This window comes from Pleuronectes platessa, chromosome 6 (assembly GCF_947347685.1).
Source record: "Pleuronectes platessa chromosome 6, fPlePla1.1, whole genome shotgun sequence".
In the NCBI taxonomy this organism is placed as follows: Eukaryota; Metazoa; Chordata; class Actinopteri; order Pleuronectiformes; family Pleuronectidae; genus Pleuronectes; species Pleuronectes platessa.
In genome coordinates, this window is record NC_070631.1 from 20400822 (window position 1) to 20419597 (window position 18776).

The 18776-nt window shown below is 41.2% G+C and overlaps 1 protein-coding gene across 1 annotated transcript in view; it reads left to right on the top strand.

Annotated features, from left to right (window-relative positions):
- The window catches only part of cfap74 (cilia and flagella associated protein 74), a 50500-nt gene that overhangs the window by 19498 nt on the left and 12226 nt on the right, over window positions 1–18776 (top strand). The window contains exons 16-23 of the mRNA XM_053425842.1: window positions 344–433; window positions 813–998; window positions 1209–1322; window positions 2856–2954; window positions 4471–4593; window positions 4707–4828; window positions 12233–12361; window positions 17892–17979. Of these exons, the coding sequence (XP_053281817.1) occupies window positions 344–433; window positions 813–998; window positions 1209–1322; window positions 2856–2954; window positions 4471–4593; window positions 4707–4828; window positions 12233–12361; window positions 17892–17979 (951 nt within the window). The remainder of the gene's footprint in view (window positions 1–343; window positions 434–812; window positions 999–1208; window positions 1323–2855; window positions 2955–4470; window positions 4594–4706; window positions 4829–12232; window positions 12362–17891; window positions 17980–18776) is intronic.

An 18776-nucleotide genomic window follows, 5' to 3' on the forward strand; every position in this document is an offset into this window, starting at 1 on the left:
CAAAGCTGAGTGTAGACAGGGTTATATAACAAATAAGACAAGTGATTATAATCAAATCTAACTACCTAACATCCATCTGTCCTTGTGCAAAATGTCCTCTGTGGTATTCTTAGAGGGAATGAACTTCCATATGAACCATAGATTTGTGCAGACAGCTTACCTTTTATTATTAGCCAAGTCCTCACACATTTCACAACTCTCAGCCCACTGCCATTCCACTCGTTTGTTTAAGGATCAAATGTCTGAGGTTTAATCTAAAACTCCGACCTTCATTCTGAACTAAATGTCAGGTAGCCGATGCTGCTTTGAAGCCAACCATTGTTCCATTATCTGATCCCTGCAGATCAACGAGGACCTGGAAGGAGACCTCCACTTTTCCACGGCAGCGGGTCCCTTCTCTGTGCCTGTCAGGTGCACCATAAAGAAATGTGAAGTGAGTCGTGTGCTGTAGCCAACCTACAGACAATTAGAGAAAATTACTGAACTTGACTTATGACTAAGGGTAATTTTCATGCTATTATCTCAAATCATTCTTGTGCTTGGAAAAGGAATTGTTCTTTCTATCTGTATATTTACGCATGTTAATGTTTTGTCACCCAACTCTTTTGGCCAGCCGCCTGTATAGTTTGATTTTAAGGTTGCTAACAATGCATTAATATTAGGAATGAGGATTATACCTTATCTAATGCTGATGACTTTTTCTAGTCTGACTGTCTATTTAATTGTATTCCGTATAACGGCAATCTTATCACTATTTGTCATAATTATTATCATCATTACTGAATAATTACATGAATATATTCTTTCTCTAGCTGGAGGTTGACAGTCAGTTAGTGGACTTCGGCTCACACGTGGTGGGCCAGACTATTTCACGGACTATCACCCTGACCAACAAGGGAGCTCTGGCCACCCTCTTCAGCCTGGACACCTCCACATGGCTCAGTCCAGAATCTCACCATGTCCAGATGCCATCTCCGGTCTCCACCCCCACATGCCAGGTCAGATTGTCCATTGGGATCTCAACAGTTTCTGTTCTTTGATGAATTCATGGAGTAAATTTCATTAGTAAATCAGGGAATTTAAAGTGAGAGAATTAACAGCACAAAGAATGACTACAGACAATTCACATTGCCACATTGAAAGAGAGTTATCTTAAATAAACCGTCATGGGTAAATTATAAAAAATGTGCTGTGTTGTTGGCTGACAGGAGACAAGCAGTCAAAACACAACATGTGGCAGTCAAAAGAGCTCCCGAGAAATCCGAACAAAGCAAGAGAGACAGAAGCTCTGCGAGGCAGCACAGCAAGAGAAGCCAGGTGAAGGTATTATACATATCTAACAAAACATTATCTAACACCAGTTTGTACCTGAACTAGAGTTCTGCATGGATCTGAACCTGCACTTACATCTTAAAGATCCAACCCCTCTGAATGTATCTAGTACTGACAAATTCGGTACAGTCTACTTTGTTTATCCCACTGTGCATGTTTACCTGCTTGCAATACATGACAGCCATGGAGAAATATCACAGTAAGGGCAACCGGTCCAAGTCAAAAAATATCCACTCTATGACTAAACTAATATTGTTCACCAATTTATTTTGGAGGTATAGTTGCACTTGCATATCTTCTTGGGATTTTTTTTTAAATAATATATTTAATTTGCAGTTTTTCTAGCCAAGCAAACAGCAGGGCTCTATGGACACATTCAACACTAAAGTTGACTAAGATACATCTCAGCAACCTTTGTGTAGATTGCCATGAACGTTTGTACACATCCATGGTTCCCAGAGGATGAATCCAATTGACCTTGGTGATCCTCTGACTTTACCAATAACAACACTGGGAGGTTGGTGTGGGGTTTTAAGTGAAATGTCTCAACAACTTTTGAATGGACTGTCATGAAATGTGGTCCAGATATTCATGTTCCCATCATGATCCAGCTCTTTATATTAGGCGGTCCTGTAACTTTGTCTTCACAAAACTCAACACCATTTAGTGTCATCAGGTCAAAAGTAGTTAAAAAAAATCTTTGGTACAACTGTGCTGTAACTGTGTTGCTAAAACACCAAAGGAAGATGGTGAATATTATGCATATTAAATATCAGAAATTTATCATTTTCATTTTGACCATCTTAACATATTGACATCTGAATGAGACTCAAAGTACTGCTTTGGCTGCAGATTAAATGAATTTGAACATTATTTATAAACAGTCCAAGTGAGGAAGAGGGAAAGCAAAACAACGCACAGACACACACACACACAAAGCAGAGGGTTCACCTTGCTCTCACAGCTGGTGACAAGGAGACTTTTTCTCTTCATGTTCCCTCAGATCTAAAGTCCTCATCGCTGTATTCAGCACTTTCCTCCACTGATGCTGTGATAAGCCGTTCAGTCTTTTATTTCTGCTCTGCTAGCTTTAGAAAAAAACTGTGTTGAAGTGGCTTTGCCTCCATTTTTCATCTGCAACCGTGACGAGATGGGGTTCTTGGCCACATTTTCAGGCTGCTGATGTTATATGTTTGGACTGAATCTTACAGTAGCTCACATACAGTATATGCAATTATCTGTCGATAAATTGAATGATCTTCTTCTCGCTCATAATAGCTCTTGACCCAACTGACGGGATATCTGCTCATACTTACAAACAATTTGATGTGTGTGCTCAAAATACCACAAGAAAAACACTTCTGATTATGATAAGCTTTAAGAGCTTCAACACGTTCCACCATCATGTTGAGTTTTTGTGTTGCATTTGGTGAATCGGTAGCTCTTCATGGCAGGTTTGCTGCACAACATATCAACAGTAAAAAGGACCTGTGATGTTCTGTGTGTTTTTTGTGTGTGTGTGTGTGTCAGAAGGTTCAGCTGTAAGTCCGGAAGCTATTCCTGAGGCCACTGATGCAGAACTCAAGCTAGACGAAGACACCAGTGACATAAGTCTAGGAAGTGTAAGTATTGAGTCATACTGTGAACACTGTGGATTTCAGCTGTATTGATGATGTATGTTGTTTTAAATAAGTGGGTTCAGCCTCCTGGGAGCACTAATCAGAATAATTGGATATAGCATAATAAATTATAAAAAATGTGAAGTGCAAGGCAGCCGTGTTAGCAGCTAGGCTCGAGGGATGGCTGTGTCACTGTGTCGGTCTGTCAGTTGGTTGGTTCACCACTTCCTACGGAATTTCTTGATCACCATTAAATGCTATGAAATAAAGTGGGGTAGGGGGCCGCAACAGGGCGTCACTAGAGTGGCGACGTTTGTGATCCCCAGAGGATGAATCTTTGACTGAGATTATCCCCAGACTTTTCCTTAAACACCAACAGCAGCTAAAAATTATTTTTGGCCAATATTTAGCTGTAGACTGTCACACTTGTTGAGATACGTATGGACCAAAGTGTAGATGAGTGGACATTATTGGAGCGACGCTGGTGTATCTGCAATTGTGGGGGATGTCCAGCATCACCAGCTGTTCAGCTTTTGGAATTCAACTTGTTAATTTCATCCATTTTCTATACCGCTTATCCTGTGAGGTTAGAAGGGAACTGGAGCCAATCCCAGTTGGTATTGGACAAGAGGCGGGGTACACCCTGGACAGGTCACCAGCCTATCACAGGGCCGACACACAGAGACAAACAACCATTCATCCTCACATTCACATATACGGCCATTCTCCAATTGACAATTGACTGTTGGATAAAGCTGCAATAACTGGAGAAAACTCACACAATGTCACGGAAAGGCCCCTTCTGGCCGACAAGTTCAAACCAGAACCATCGATCAATGAATTGATCCGTGAATGGATGTGACCCTGTGTAACTGGATTCCCAGAGAGACACCTGCTCCGTCTCTGATAAGACAATTATCTCTGTCTGTTGAAGACTCTGCCTCCCTCTGTTTTTATCACTGCTGCTGTGAGTGCCTTGTGGCCCATCTGAAGTTCTGGAGTTGTTCGGGGTTCATTACTTCTCTAGCGGGGGGCTAATGGTGCATTGCCTCTCCCTCTGCGCTTGTTACGGCCGTGTGTATGGCGTGCACCAGCATGCCCGTGGCTTGAACAGTGTCATTTTGACTGATACTTTCACATTGTGTGGTTGTAGGCTGGTGTCTTAAATGGTGGATTATCCATCAAGCTACGGTGGTTTCACTCAGTTAGTGGCTGCATGACTTTCTCTTCTCTTTTGGTTTTTATTATTCCTTTCACTACCCCGATGCCAAGTAGCAGGGTGAATAACATACACTTCCTTTCAATGTAGTTAGATGGCATTCCATTTGAAGTTAAATTTAGCATCATGTGCATATATAGACTTTTTATTTTGGTCATGACTCTTTAACTCGCTAACTCTGTCCTGTATGTATTCAATCACCAATACACCTGATATATTACAATACAATATTTTCCACAAATATTTTGTAAGTTAAAATCTGTAATAATCAAATGTTTGCTTGTTCTGTGTTGCCCTCAGGTTACAGAGGGAGAGATTGGAACTTTTGAAAGCACCAAACTAGAGGTTGTTTTCGCTCCAACAGTTCCAGGAGCGGCCACACTAGATTTCCACATCAAGTTCTCCGACCAATCCAGCCAACCAGTAAGACACGTGTTCATCACCTTGCACATGACAGTTAATGGAGCCGTAAATATTGTTATTTAATGTACCGGTAAATCATTTGTGATTGATGATACGTATGTTGGTTGATACAGATACCTATCCATGTGAGGGGTACTGCAGTCAGCATCCCAGTATGGGTGGATCGGCCAACTGTGGATCTGAAGATCTGCATGTTCGACCGCCTCTATCAGGACACTGTCGCGGTCCACAGCAGGTAGGATCCAAAGCCTCAGGTTGCTGATATCTTTATAAATATATATATTTATATATAGCTCATACTAATCCTGACTCTATATTGTTTTTTAAGAGTCTGAACTGCGGCATTTTGAAATTTTTTCATATGGCTTGCACAGTTTGCAATGAAAACACATTGTAGTGGGAAAGAATGACGATACACTGATTATCTGACTGACTAACAGTCCTCGAGGTCAATTTATAAATAACAAATTTGCATAATAATACATGTATTGTTTTGTCTTAAAACCTTTAAGTAAATTAGGCTGCAGAAAACATAATCTAAAAGACCATTAGCTGTCTACATTGTGAGCTCATTTTCTGTTACACTAAATATACACTAAATACATCCCCTCTAATGCAGTAAAAGTAGTTGTGCTGTTGGTTGCAGCTGTTTTATTCTCTACAGTGAACTGTTTCCAGATTTGTCTTATCCATGAACACGAAACACCCAAATTAAGGAAAGTAACATGTCATCTAACACCACATTGGTGTCATAATGATAATAAATAATCATCTGCAGCCTGAAAAAGGAAGAGGAAATCAATGTGTGAAAAACGTAATTGTATTGCACTTCTTTTCCAGTGGATGTGCGGCATTACTGGCCATTTCAAATTTTAAGTATCTTTCATGTTATAGGCCAGTTGACATGGAACATTAGACCTCAGGGTAGTACTTCATCTTACTAGACCCTTAGTTTCATAGTTATTTTCTGAACATTTTATTGAAGATGTCAATGTTAGTTTTAGGAAAATTTTGGGGACAATGTCTGTAACTTAGTGTCAATCAAAAAGAAAGTGGGATCTATTCCATAGTGAGTTACCTAGTTACCTAGAAACAGTTTTATAAGTGGCTGCATCGAACAAACTTGATATTTTTCATGTTCAGCTCAGCTGTACCCAAACAAACTCTCCGAGACATAACCATGTAAATGTTCCTCTCAAGGAAATCATTAGGAATCTTTCTTTGAAACCAGTTTCCGTGTTTATGCCAGTTCAGGGTGAACTGTGTTTTCGTGTACAGTTTGAGCAGATGGCTCTCAAACACACACACACACACACACACACACACACACACACACACACACACACACACACAGATAGAGATATAGTCTCTTCTCAAAGGAAACAGCACAGTACTATTCAGCCTTACCAGCTGTAGCCTTTACAGAGCAGGTTACTTAAATGTAATCAAAATGTTTCCACCACAGTTTCGATTCTGACCTCTGTGAAGTTCTAAGTCTCCAGGTAAAATATTTTGTAAACAATCTGTGCATATTTATCATATATTTTATAAATTTGGGGGAAATCAACTTGCAAAGCAACGTTTTCATGTATTATGCAATTGGAAATAGTACAATGGAGCTACAATGGAAAGTTGAGTTTTTTCGCAAAACAAGTTAAAAATATCATTATGAAAATCACGACTTTTCTATGTTTTTTCAAGGCAACAAAAGGCAAATGATGGCTGTGTAATTGCTGGAAGCCTCCAGTCACAGAAATGTATACTGTGGAAAAGAGAAGTGTCTCTGAAAGTCATGACTGCACATGCCAAATAAAATGAATTGCTTTGGCAAAGTGGAACAGCACTCATTAATCCAAGCTCATTAGGAGGGATAGATGAGAATTCCTGTGGACTGTCTTGAACTAATACAGCTCTAGGGAGACGTCAGAAACAACAAGAATATGAACCTCACAAAGCGCTTGTATTGAGAGTGATGTATAATGCTTTTATCAATAGACGTAAACTTTTGTTTCAAGAAAAGTCCAATATGCCAGCCGACAGAGTTCTGCATATATGACAGTAACAGTACTTAAAGTCGGCTTCACTTATCATTCCTATTCATAAATGTTCTTTGTCTTAGTTTGTACCCTGTGTAATTATATATTTTTCATGACTTGCAGTACCAGTAACATGTCTGTTTGGTATGGGCTGTTCTCTTGGACTGTGGTGATGTTGGTTGCAGTTTTCTTTCTGAAACTGTAAAAGCGACCTGCAGTAATTGAGCAGCAGTAAGTAAAGCCCGGGTTCTGCTGGAATCGCTCAACAGAGCTGCACCACCACTGCTGCACAATGAGCTGTTCTAATTAAAGTTCGGTGAGGCTCAACTCAGTATGTGGAACCCTGAACTGGAGAATCACTCGTTGTGTATCACTGTTGTCGTGATCAGTAAAGTCACTTACATTGATGACTGCCAGCCGCCGCTGCTATAGAGCGCCGGGCACCGTATCTATATTATTTATCCAGTTCCTATAAGTGAACACAAATCCACAACAAACTGAATTAAACATGATCAATTATGCTCCTGTCTACCAGGTCTGCATTAGACATTGTTCAATATGAGCTAATGATGGACTATTTAATATGAATTGCAACTTCATCTGTCTTTATACTCACCTAACAATCTGTAACAATCAATCTAAAAAGTAAGAGCAGTGAAATCTGTATAGTGTTTAAATTTAACAAATTAGAAGCAACAAAATCTTAACAATGAACTACCTCACTTTCATCATTACAGCATTAGTGTAGTTTATATTAGTTATTACAATGAGCTACAGTAAATCTTCTCCTCTTATTACTTGAGTTTAAACCCCCTGCAGAAGTGAGTGGTACATGTCATATTTCCATTTTGTTTGTTGTCATGCAGGGAAAACGTCCTTGGAGTAAGAGTGTGAAAAGCATGGACTGCTGACTTAGCACGCCAGCTTATCTGCTGAATGCAAAACTAAAACTCCCCTAACATACTGAGCCTCTGCCAAAGCGGCAATTTTCACAGAGAAACGGCTCATGGAAATCCCTTAAAATTGACAGGGCCAGCTTAGTTTTCAGCCAGCACAAAACTCTCCGCCTCAGTACGCTAGGGAACCAAGTGACGTATTGAGATCTTCAACAAATGTGCCGACATAATAAAAGAGAGATGTATTAGCTGATAAATATTCCTAAAGAGAGGATGATGTGAGGGGCTAAGCAGTATAAGCCCACATCCCCACAATCCTCTTTGGCCCATACAATAGCATATAGAGCAAAAGTAAATCCTTTATGATTATGGATGTGATGTATTACGAGGCACACGGGAGGTTAAGAACACACTGGGGTGGGGGGGGGACATTAACAGGCGTGTGGTCCACCACCTAGCCAGTCATCGTGTCACATCACGTGGGGGAGGCTGTGCATGCGTGGGGGTGGGGTATTTGTGACAACTGCCATCTGGCGCGCTGGCAATGCAGCCCATGTGACAACATGACGATGACAGCGTCAGTGTGAACAGAAGCTTTGAGGCAGCATACCGTGCAATATGTCACTCCACCTCCAAGATAGTAATTCCATCGCAAGTTAACTTGGCAGGGAAACAATAAGCGAGCCGCGGCTTTCATTGCGCAGTTTGTCACTTTTTCCTTTGAGTGGATGAGCAGATCCTATCCCACAAGACCGCCTTCGTTTTTTAAGCGAGCAGCACGCGCATAATTGAATATGTCTCTCTTGTCTGCGAGCCAGTGATTTGAATATCACTCCCACTAACTGAAAGAATTTGTAAGAGCCTTTAAAATGTGCAGTGTCTCACTTAAGCTCGTAAGCCAGTGATTGGCTGATTCTGAACTCGGTTTGCAGATATTTTCTTTTCTTTTTGGGAACAGTTTTTATTATTTATCTATTCATTTCCAACCCTCCTCCACTGGCCCCTGCTGGGGAGTCCGGCGTTCCTGCCCAAACTCGAAACTGCCACAAACAGACATGACGGACCATCTTCATAAATCCGTCTGTTCTCGGTTTCTCTGTTTACCGCATTTCTGATATCCCCACTGCACCTTGTCTGAGTCCAGCCTTTGTCCCGTGTTCTTTGGCTTGAAGAAAAGAAACATATAGATGACAAGAAAGTAGAAAGAACCCTGCTCTTCCAGCAGGTTGATTTATTTTAGTATGAAGCGGACAATGCTGTATTGGGGGGGCGGATGCCTAGAACCCTTGCTGCGAAGACTTTGTATCCCATGAGGCTTTGGAGTATACATGCAGAGTAAGCAAGCGCAGCCACCTGGCACTTTCAAAAGAGGGCAGAGGCTCTGGTGTAGCTGTGGGCAAACAGAGGCCGGGCACTCACTTACTCAGCTCTGCATGCAGACTCAACATGAGTGTCATCTGTGTTGCTTTCACACGTGTCAGCTGTTTAGGACTGTTACACAAACACTAAAAGATGATGTTCATGCTAATTCTCCTTGTTACTCACAGGATTCTTAATTTTGTCTCTACACAGCGACTGTGTTAAATTATTACTCTCACTTGAGAACAAACTGTTTTGTCTTCTATAGTTATAGAAAAATAGAACCCTTGAACTTTGTAATTTTTTTTTTTACAAGATTATCTTTAGGCGTTTTGCCTTTAGCAGTCAACAGAGGCACAAGACAGGAGACATGAGGAGAAGAAGGGCTCTGACATGCAGCAGTGGCTCCCAGTCAGACTAAAGTGCCTCAAACTAGCCCAGGAACCACGTCATGCTCAAGTTCCAGAGAGTGGTTTAATTGAAAATAAATGACTAAAATATATTTAGGGTGCGCATTCACTGCGAGGAAGTTAGTTTTCCAAGCAGCACATTGAAGAGTGAGAGATGTGGCTGAGGGATGTAGGCTGCACAAATGGCAAATTAAATCAAACCCAGAGAAACATTTGTACCCGCTGTAGCTGGAGAGCCAGAACACAATGGACTGCACAGATTGCACTCATTTATCTGCAGCTGCAATAGTCTCCACTCCTTAAGGAGCTTGTTTCCACAAGATTTTCAATCCTGACTTTTGTTATTTCCTCCCATTTAGCAACAAGGGTATCACAAAGGTCAGCCACTAATATTAGACAATAGGACCTGGCTCTCAGTCAGTGTTCCCATGCATCTTAAAAGTGTCAAGTTTCTTCCTCATCCAACAAGCCTCCTATGTGACAGTGTTTTCTGATATGACCTGGTTAGATGTGGGCACAAAGACATTATAGCACTTTGATTAGGTTAGAGAACAACCATGATTTAGATAAAAATGACAACTTACTTAAAGTTAGGTGACCTTGATCGCCATGGTTACATAGCTACGTAGGCTTATGTAACAATCGTGGAAATGGTTTAAAAATGACTTTTAGCTGATATGTCCTAAACTTACTTTTCTTTGACCCATGAATCCACCTCGTCCCCTCCATACGCAGACTTGTGTCTTATGGGTTGTAATCACATTGGGTTTCATTGTCACTTGAAGGATACATTGTAGAAGCATATCTACCACATTGCTTCCCTGAATTAGTTGTATCATGTAAATGTATGCACAAAGGAAAGAAAACTTTAACTGTCAAGGTAAACTCATCGCTTCACAGTGTGAGCTGCCACGAACTTCTCTGTAAATAACAAAATGTTCCCTCAGAAACAAACTGGTCACGCAGGCAGCCAATAAAAAAGACAGGATCAGCTAAATACCCCTGTTAATTAAAAATCCTAATTACCCGTAATGATTATGTATTCATGAATATTCCCCCCAAGAGTGATTTGAAGGTTATTATTTGGCTGGAATAAAGAAAGCTTTTAATATCCCCAAAGTGTCCCTGGGAGTCCTCGCCTCAGGGAAACAACCATCTGTTTAACCCCCATCAGAGTGGGTCATTTATGTTTAGAGGGGAATTGAAAAAGTGAAGGGTTCCTCAGTCTGTGTGGCCTCAGTTTCCTCGTTTCTTACCTCTGCGTCTTCGAAGACATGAGCAGGCACAACAAAAGGTTACTGCTGTACATGCACATCACCAGCAGCCAACCAACTGTTTTTCCTCAGTGTGCTTGTGCCGTCATTGTTTTAGGAAGGTGTGTGAGTGTGGGCTGTGGAATTCCCAAGGTGAGGAGCCATTTATATCACAAACCTCAGCTATTACTGAGCCACAGGCGCAACCATCTGTTGGAGCTCCTGGAAAATGGGTCAGCTGAGTGATACGGACGTGGTGTTCTGTACATCACTCAATACAAGGCCATTTCTGTGTGTGTGACTCAAACAAAAGTATTTTGTTTGTCCTTGCGGAGTCATCAAGGGATTAGAGGTTTGATTAGAGGATGCATATTTGGCAAAGCACCTCAAATATCTATTCATTGTTGTTTCTCTTGTTTATGTCACCTGAAAAGAAAAACCTGCAGCGCCAATTGTCAATGGGAACAGGCGTACCAATGATACTTTTGAGTTATTCTCTTGCATCAAAGAGACAGGGGAGAGGATTTTGCCTGAGGACCTAAAAAGCTGTAGGTCATCAAATGACCCTTCCAGGGAACTCATTACACAGTCTGCTCTCTGTGAAGAATCAATCTGAATGGCCCAGCTCAGTCTCCAACAATACTGCACGATACAAGATGTCAGTGCAAGGCAGGCAAGAAGGTCATCCTTAAAGGGAAAAGTTAGTGTGTAGAGGTCGTTTTAGTGGATGGACATGTAGTACACGGATGGACAGAGGGGGTTTGTCCTTATTATTGACTGTATATAACAATGGACAACATGACAGCGGCCCAAAGGTGAAGCCAAAGCATCTTGATCATCCTGTGGTCGCTGGCTTCAGTATCAGTCCTGAACCCAGGGGTGCAACAGGCCACAGTGGGAGCTTTGATGATTCTAATCATACCTCATTCAAAGCTCTACTGGGGATAAGCAAAGCAAAGGATGTTGAAAATGAATTCCAAATGAGATACACATTTGGAATTGTATTATCTTTCTGTAAGCTTAAATGTTGTGTTTAAAATTTTGGAGGCACTGTAGGAATAAATCATTTCTTATTATTTAATTTTCAAATGTGATTTGAATGTTTGAATATTTTAGAGAATTGTGCACATGAATAGCTAAATACAAAGTTGTTGGATTGAAGATTGAAGGTGTGTTTTAACGATAATTTAACCAATCACTGTCACGTGGCAATGTCTTTCTCCACTTGTCTAAAAAGGTTTAAGGCAAAACTATACCAAACGCAAAGATATTTCAGTCTTTCGATATCTTAATTATATTAATAAATTATGTAGATAATTATGAATTGTTTATGTTACTTGTTTATGGCAAAATGACTCTGATCTTTTCTCATGTGGTAACATTTTTTGCTTGAGTGTGTACATTATGGAAAATGTATCAGCAAATTACTTTCTATAAAAATTATAATCAGTTGCAGCTCTGATAAAGAGACCATCTTGGTGCAGTATTGTCATCTCAAGCAAGGAACTGTGGCATATCAGACTAGATGGAATGTGATGTCTGCCCCTTTATATTTTACAATGTCCCTGTATCTAAATCCCTGTTTGCTACCACCTGTGCATAATTCTATCTCTATACATAACCTTTGTCTTAGATTCATGCACCTGATGTGTTCGCTTTATGCCAATGAAACTCTCTCCTTTCAGAGCCAGCGCAGCGTTGAAGGTGACTTTTGATGTGTGCCCGGAAATGAGGAAACACATGAAGCTCTTACCAAAGACCGGCTTCATCCAGGCTCAATCAAGTTTTAATGCCCAACTGAAGTTCCTGCCGAGGTGAGGAAGGACACACAGAGGATTCAATGATAATGGAATCACTGGAGCATTGATAATCTTGTTTTGGACTGTCAGCTTGTTAAGATTCTATCCACCTTCCCTCAAAGGGAAAACTGTGTCCCTCCAAAAGAGAAACAGATGGATTGAGTCAGGAGGTTGTGGCGTTCTATCCTCTACAAGTAACAATACACGATTTCTACTCGTGCAGTGCCAGTTCTAAACCTGCCTGTTTGCTGTGCGTGTGGTTGTTGCTGGTTGCAGCTTCTTTCCTGAAACTGTAAAAGTCTCCTGCAGTAATTGAGTCGCAGTAAGTTAAACCTTGAGGCTGCCCCTCCACTGCGGCACAAAGAGCTGCTCACCTGTTTCAAAGTTCAGTGAAGCTCAACTCATTACACAGAACCCCAAAGAATCAGTTATCATTGCCATGTTCATGAACGTACTGTTGTCAGGAATGACAACGTCACTTACGCCGAGTCCCAGCTTTATTTAAAGTTTTTCAATATGGAATATTGCATCTCCAAATCGCACCACTGCACTTCCTAGGGCCTTTAATAATACATAGCCAAGTGTGAAGGCGATGAGATAAGGGTTGTCTGCGATATGTGTTCCACATACACACAGCCAGACAGAGATTCCTGGAATTATTAGATATACAAAACGTTACAATATTTTACTACTGTTGATGAGATCTGTATGCACCAGCATAAGGCTGGGTGATATTCCCAAAAATGAGATCATGATAAAATAAATTATAAAAAATCAGTCAATTTCGATAATCAACACAATGAAATGTCAAATTATTATTTCAGATGTTTGCTCTTGAGTGAAGGTTGTGATTATCGATGATCTTGTTTAGCTCTTCACTGTGCTTGCACCCGGCCTTAGAAATATTTAACTATCTTTTTCGACTTTCGTTGTATTGCTGTTGATGAAAATTATATTTTGATAATTATTGATATTGTTTTAACGACAAGCTCTATTGCAGAAAAAAGATATCCTTTTCAATTGTACCACACAATTTTCTTTTTAGGAGGCACCTGCGTTCATATCATCTAAAGGTTAATCCAGAGCTTTACCATAAATTGCATCAAAGTGCAAAATATCTCAAGAGCGATGAGCAAGTAGCTATCCAAAGTGTATTAAAATAGAATATCATCTGACTGAATCTGTTCAGAAATCATTGGCAAGGATACTACGCAGTTTATATGATAGCTTCTCTTTTTGACAAAAGAAAGCTGTGGAGTCTAGCAGAGTCACAAATGACAGCAATCAGCCAGCCGCTAGAGAAGAGTTGCCACACAAAACCTGTTCTCTGAGTGCAGCGGCACAAAGGCTTCTGACAATGGTTCAGAATGACTTTGAAGGACATGGTAATTCTTTCTACAATAATATCAGCTCTATATATAGACAGCAGGAGAGGCAGGAGTTGAGCTGCCAGGAGAGCCGACCGGGGACCCCCAGGGCAAATGTGAGAGGCGTGCAGTATGTAAAACCTCAGCGTGGGCGCTAGTATTCCTTTGCCCACCCTCCAGTTTTTTTCCCTCCACAGTTCAGCAACTTTATTTATTGATAGCTGATGAGAAAAAATACATTTTTTTTTGTACTTGACAAAAGTTCGGGGGAATGCAGGGGTCACGTTCGGTCATGGGGGCAGGAGGAGATAGTGGGGAAATGCCAGTAATCTGCTTTAGTGAATCGGCAGAGGTTTTAATGCAAGGATTAGAGGACAGCATTACGCGTGCTGCTGCTAAGATGGTGCCACGCTCACGAGCACTAACACAGCTACCACCCCCTCCCTACTCCCTCCGTATCACACGTTTCACACTTTATCACACTCTCCGTCCCTCTCTCTTTCACTTCTCTCCCTCTCTCTCTCACACACATTTTTTGTTGGCCTCTCACCTCGTTGCTTAATTATACCCTTTTGGTTTTCTCAATCTCCACTGTTCTCTGTCTCTGTGCTTCTCCACCCTGCCTCTGACTGAATCTATTCTGCCTCTCTCTGTTATTCTCAAACTGCTCTCATCCCTCCATGCATCCACCATCCAACTGCCGCTTATATGGCTGGCCCTGATTCTGCTTACATAACCTAGGACACCAGACCCAGTTCCCTGTGTTCTTTTACAGCAGTGTTCTTCTCAAAGGATAGTTCCAGTTTGTTATTCTTTACTTGGGTCAGTTAGGGAATGAGTTCATAGTCATGACACATCTCCTCTGTTCTTGTCTTTATTTTTATTTCTTTAGCCATTTTTCACTTTTGGAAATATGCCTATATGATTTCAATTAAAGATAGGGAAAAAACGCGACTTGGGAAATGAACAAAGAGATTTTTATTGTGCAGCGGTTGGAATATTTATTTTATAGATCAGATGACTCTTTGATGATTGTGGATATAGCAGATATATTTTACATAGATATGTAAAAAACAGTGATAAGGTTTGTTGGATTACTTTCTAAAGATTTTAAAGGGATTTATCTTGCCCAGAGCCTCCAACGATTTGTCTCACCCACCGCAGGAGATCCATACAAATCCTGCACAAACCATACATGTCAGAAAGATGTGTCGCCCTCTGTGTCATCTCTGTCACGGTTGGAATTCACCTTCCAATCTGTTGATTTCTGGAAGGTTTGCTTTTTTTAACGCAGCAGCAGCAGCAGCAGTGTGTCATTTAAAATGGCACTGCCAGGTCTCCCCAGTCAGAGCCTGTGATTGAATGTCCAAAATCCTCATTAGCAGCCCTGCTTTCCCTCTCACTGTGTGGCAGCCACAGACACACTCACACGTTAAACCTCGGTTCTGAGATGACTCACAGCTCTCAGTCTTCACACAGGTGTTTGCTTCTTGCCTTCCCTCCTCTGGCACATTCTTGCTTCCTACTGTGGAGGATTGCGCTCAACCTGCCCACAACCTCCACTGTCTTTCCTTCGCTTCATCCCTCTCTGCCTTCTGTCTTCCTCCACTTTTATTTGTCACCATACGGCCCACATGTTTCCCTCACATATCCACAGCTATTGTTCCATTCTCTACATAATCCCCTTCCCGGTATTTAGGCCATTGGTTCACACTAGTTTGTTATCTTGTTCAGCAAACAGGGATGTTGCTTAGTTACACTCAGATGAAGACAGACTTAACGTTACTTTAACCTAAAATTTGACTCATGTTCATTGTGTTTAATTGTCAGTTTCTGTTTACAACATGATATTATTTAGTTTAATATGTTCATTTACAGTTTTCAGACATGTAGGAAACATTGGTGGACATATAAGCTATATCCTGGAGTGGATAATGTTTTTAGTGACAAGTGACTAAATCTGACAGCTTAGGAAATTTGTATTTCTCTGTTATTACTGTACATCACATCAGACCTATTTAAATTATTTCACTGCACTGAAAAACAAGGTTATAGAATTAGCATCATGGCTCATTATTACTCGTATGAGCTATGTTACCTATGTGATCAGCTAACTTGGCTTTTGAACATTTTCCTAGTTTACTAGTTTATACAACCATAAACCATCCTTCCAGCGTTAAGTAAAACGTCCGGCATGTGGAGAATTTCAGTTTAACAGATTTTAAAACGGACAATTTGTGTCTTATTTTGCTGTGTGGACCTGATGACTAGATCATTAGAATAGGATTGCTTGAATGAACAGTTTAGGTGTAATCTCTGGAGATCGAGCTGTGTGTCCCGGCCCAGCGGTTCCAGCTGATAAGAGGGAGATTACAGGGATGATTTACCACAGATTAAACCGGCGGCTCTTCCGGTGCTGTCACTTCCAGATCACCACTCACGCCAGCACCTGAAACTTTAATGACGCTGCAATTTGCATGACAACTGGCAAAAAACCAAACTCGTTTGGTTTACAGGATTCTTAAGATTTGTTTTTGTCCACACTGACTGGAGGTTTTATGTCAATCCACTGCGACATTGTCAAATCGAGGTGAAATTCAAGCTGGAGCCCATATTGAAAAGGATTTTTTTATATATGTAAATATGTATGTGTGATTTTTTGTACCTTTTTGGCTCCCATCTACCTGAAGTACTAAACCTTCTACTTAACCCACATCAAACACTTCCTAATCTGATAAAAAAAAATGTCCTTTGGGTGCTCTCAGGTATTATAGGTGCTCATCGTGATTATCACTTACTTAACAGATAGAAGTGTAGATAAGGTTGATCTGCCCAAATATTTCAATAGTTCTCGGTCAGATCCTTTACACATCACAGCTCTCTGACTAGAACAACTATCTCCATTTTACTATGTCCTCCACTGATGTTAGAAGTCTCATTAAAGAGCACGGAGGAGAATTACTTTTGGATGAGGCTGTGGATAATCTGGCAAAGGCGAGGACGAGCACACGAGTAAATCTGTGCAGGACTCCGACAAATCTAAAACCCCATCCATCCGCAAAATTCTCCCGAGCATATGGCCTGTCGACGTCCCACCAGGCTTTTCCACTCCGCCCTGCCAAGCTAATTCAAGAGTGACTCTCCAGCAGCGATTCTATTAGCAGGCAGAACAAGAGTGGGTCCTTAAATACACCCTCTGTGCTCATTGGTCAAGCTACAGAGGGAAACAAACACTTTTTTCTCCTTTACTCGTCTTCTTAAATGCAGAGATTTAATTTGTGAGTCTTTCAGGGTGTCGGAGCAGGTCAGCGTGTTTACAGTCGTCTGCAGAAACGAGGCCTGGGACACATGGAGGCAAACCTCTCCACGAACCTGAAGCTGACAGATCTGTCGAAGGCGAGGCTTGGTTTGTTGCGCTTTGAAAGAAGGAAAGCACGCTGACAACTGGAGAGCTTTAAAACCACTGACATTTACGGTATTAGCTCTCAAACCTTCAGCCAGCATTAAGAGCGTGAAGAGAGAAAGACAGAGAAGACAGCTGATAAGAGAGAAAGAGAGGAGGGAGTAACAGGGAGAAAAAAAAAGAGAAGGATGGAGGGAAAGTGAGCAAGCGAAAGGAGGGGGCGGATTTCTACCACAAACTGCATTTGACCAGTTTGACCAATGTTTACATGATAATAGGCCACACGTACATACAGACCATGCATACTGGTTATATTATCACGTAAGCAGCTCTGAACACTGGACGATACTGAGATCCTGGAGTTTTACATAAGCCTGTGCATGACTACCGGGCCTCTTTGAATCATACTTACGTCTCTGCCATCACCATGGCTACAACCTACACTAGTGTGGAGGCGCACTCCACATCTCTCTCCTGCTTTCCCTGGCAAGCCGATCCTGCAGACGTGGGTTAAAGTAAAGTAATGGGTGTTCGGGGTCTGCGTCTTTGACTTTCTTTGAAAAGCTCGACAGTGGCTCGGAGCTTTTGACTGCCTGTATCTGACTTATAAAAAAATATTAGCAGCCTTTGAAATGACTGTTTGTTTTCAACCTCTAATTGGTCGTCTTTGCCCTCCTCTGTACGTGATGTAAAGCTGAAGCAGTGTTCTTGAGAAAGGGCCACTTTGCATAATCGTGCGTGCTCTTACATTATCAGTTTTTTTCCTCTCTCACAGACTTTCCTTGTCCAAAGATGCCCCGAAGTACTTTGACAGTGATACAGGAGTCCTGGAGGTTCCGATGACAGTGCAAGTAGCAGGCCAGGTATGCATACTTTGTCCCTCACAGAAACCGACTCACTGAAGGTTGCAACCTATTTAGCTGGTAACAAGCTAAAATTATCTCCCACCTCCAAGGCCCAGTTAGTCCATGGGCGTCAATAAGCAGAGCGTAAAGGTCATTTCACATTGTTTTACTGAAAATTTCTCCAGAAGCACTGAAGATGGGAGGGAACTGTGAAGGAATTTACAGTGTGTGTTATTCTCTTATTCCATCACGGACATGTTACATGTTAAAATGCATTCCTATTGTTCTGTTGTTTTTACTAAATGTCATGCCTTTCATGCTAAGCTCTTACAGAACGAAGGATACGATTTCATAATGCCTTCACATATTGCCTGGATCATTATTGGTCAACGCCAGGCAATGGAGTCCCCTCAGATAGAGAAGACAGGATACTCACTAGAGTCCCTAATAATTAATACTTATATTTTTTTTACGGACATCAAAGTTTCCTGCTGAAACAAGTCGTAAAAAACTGGTTTGTGCTTCAGAAATTCTCTGACTCTATAGTAAAAAATCATTTATCACATAAAATGTGTGTAGAGAAGTTAGTTCACAGCTCCCAGGGTTCATTTTGGCATGGAACAGTCAACCAATGACCTGTTACCATGGTAACAATCATGCTTTCTAGAAAACTGGTAACCTAAACTGCAGTTTAAATTTATCACTTTGAGATCTGGGGTAAATCTCGGAAGCTTCGGCTTCAGTCTTTTTCTGTCTTTTGTTTCCAACTGCAACAAGGATCCACCTCTTTGCACCAGTTGCTGTATACTGACATC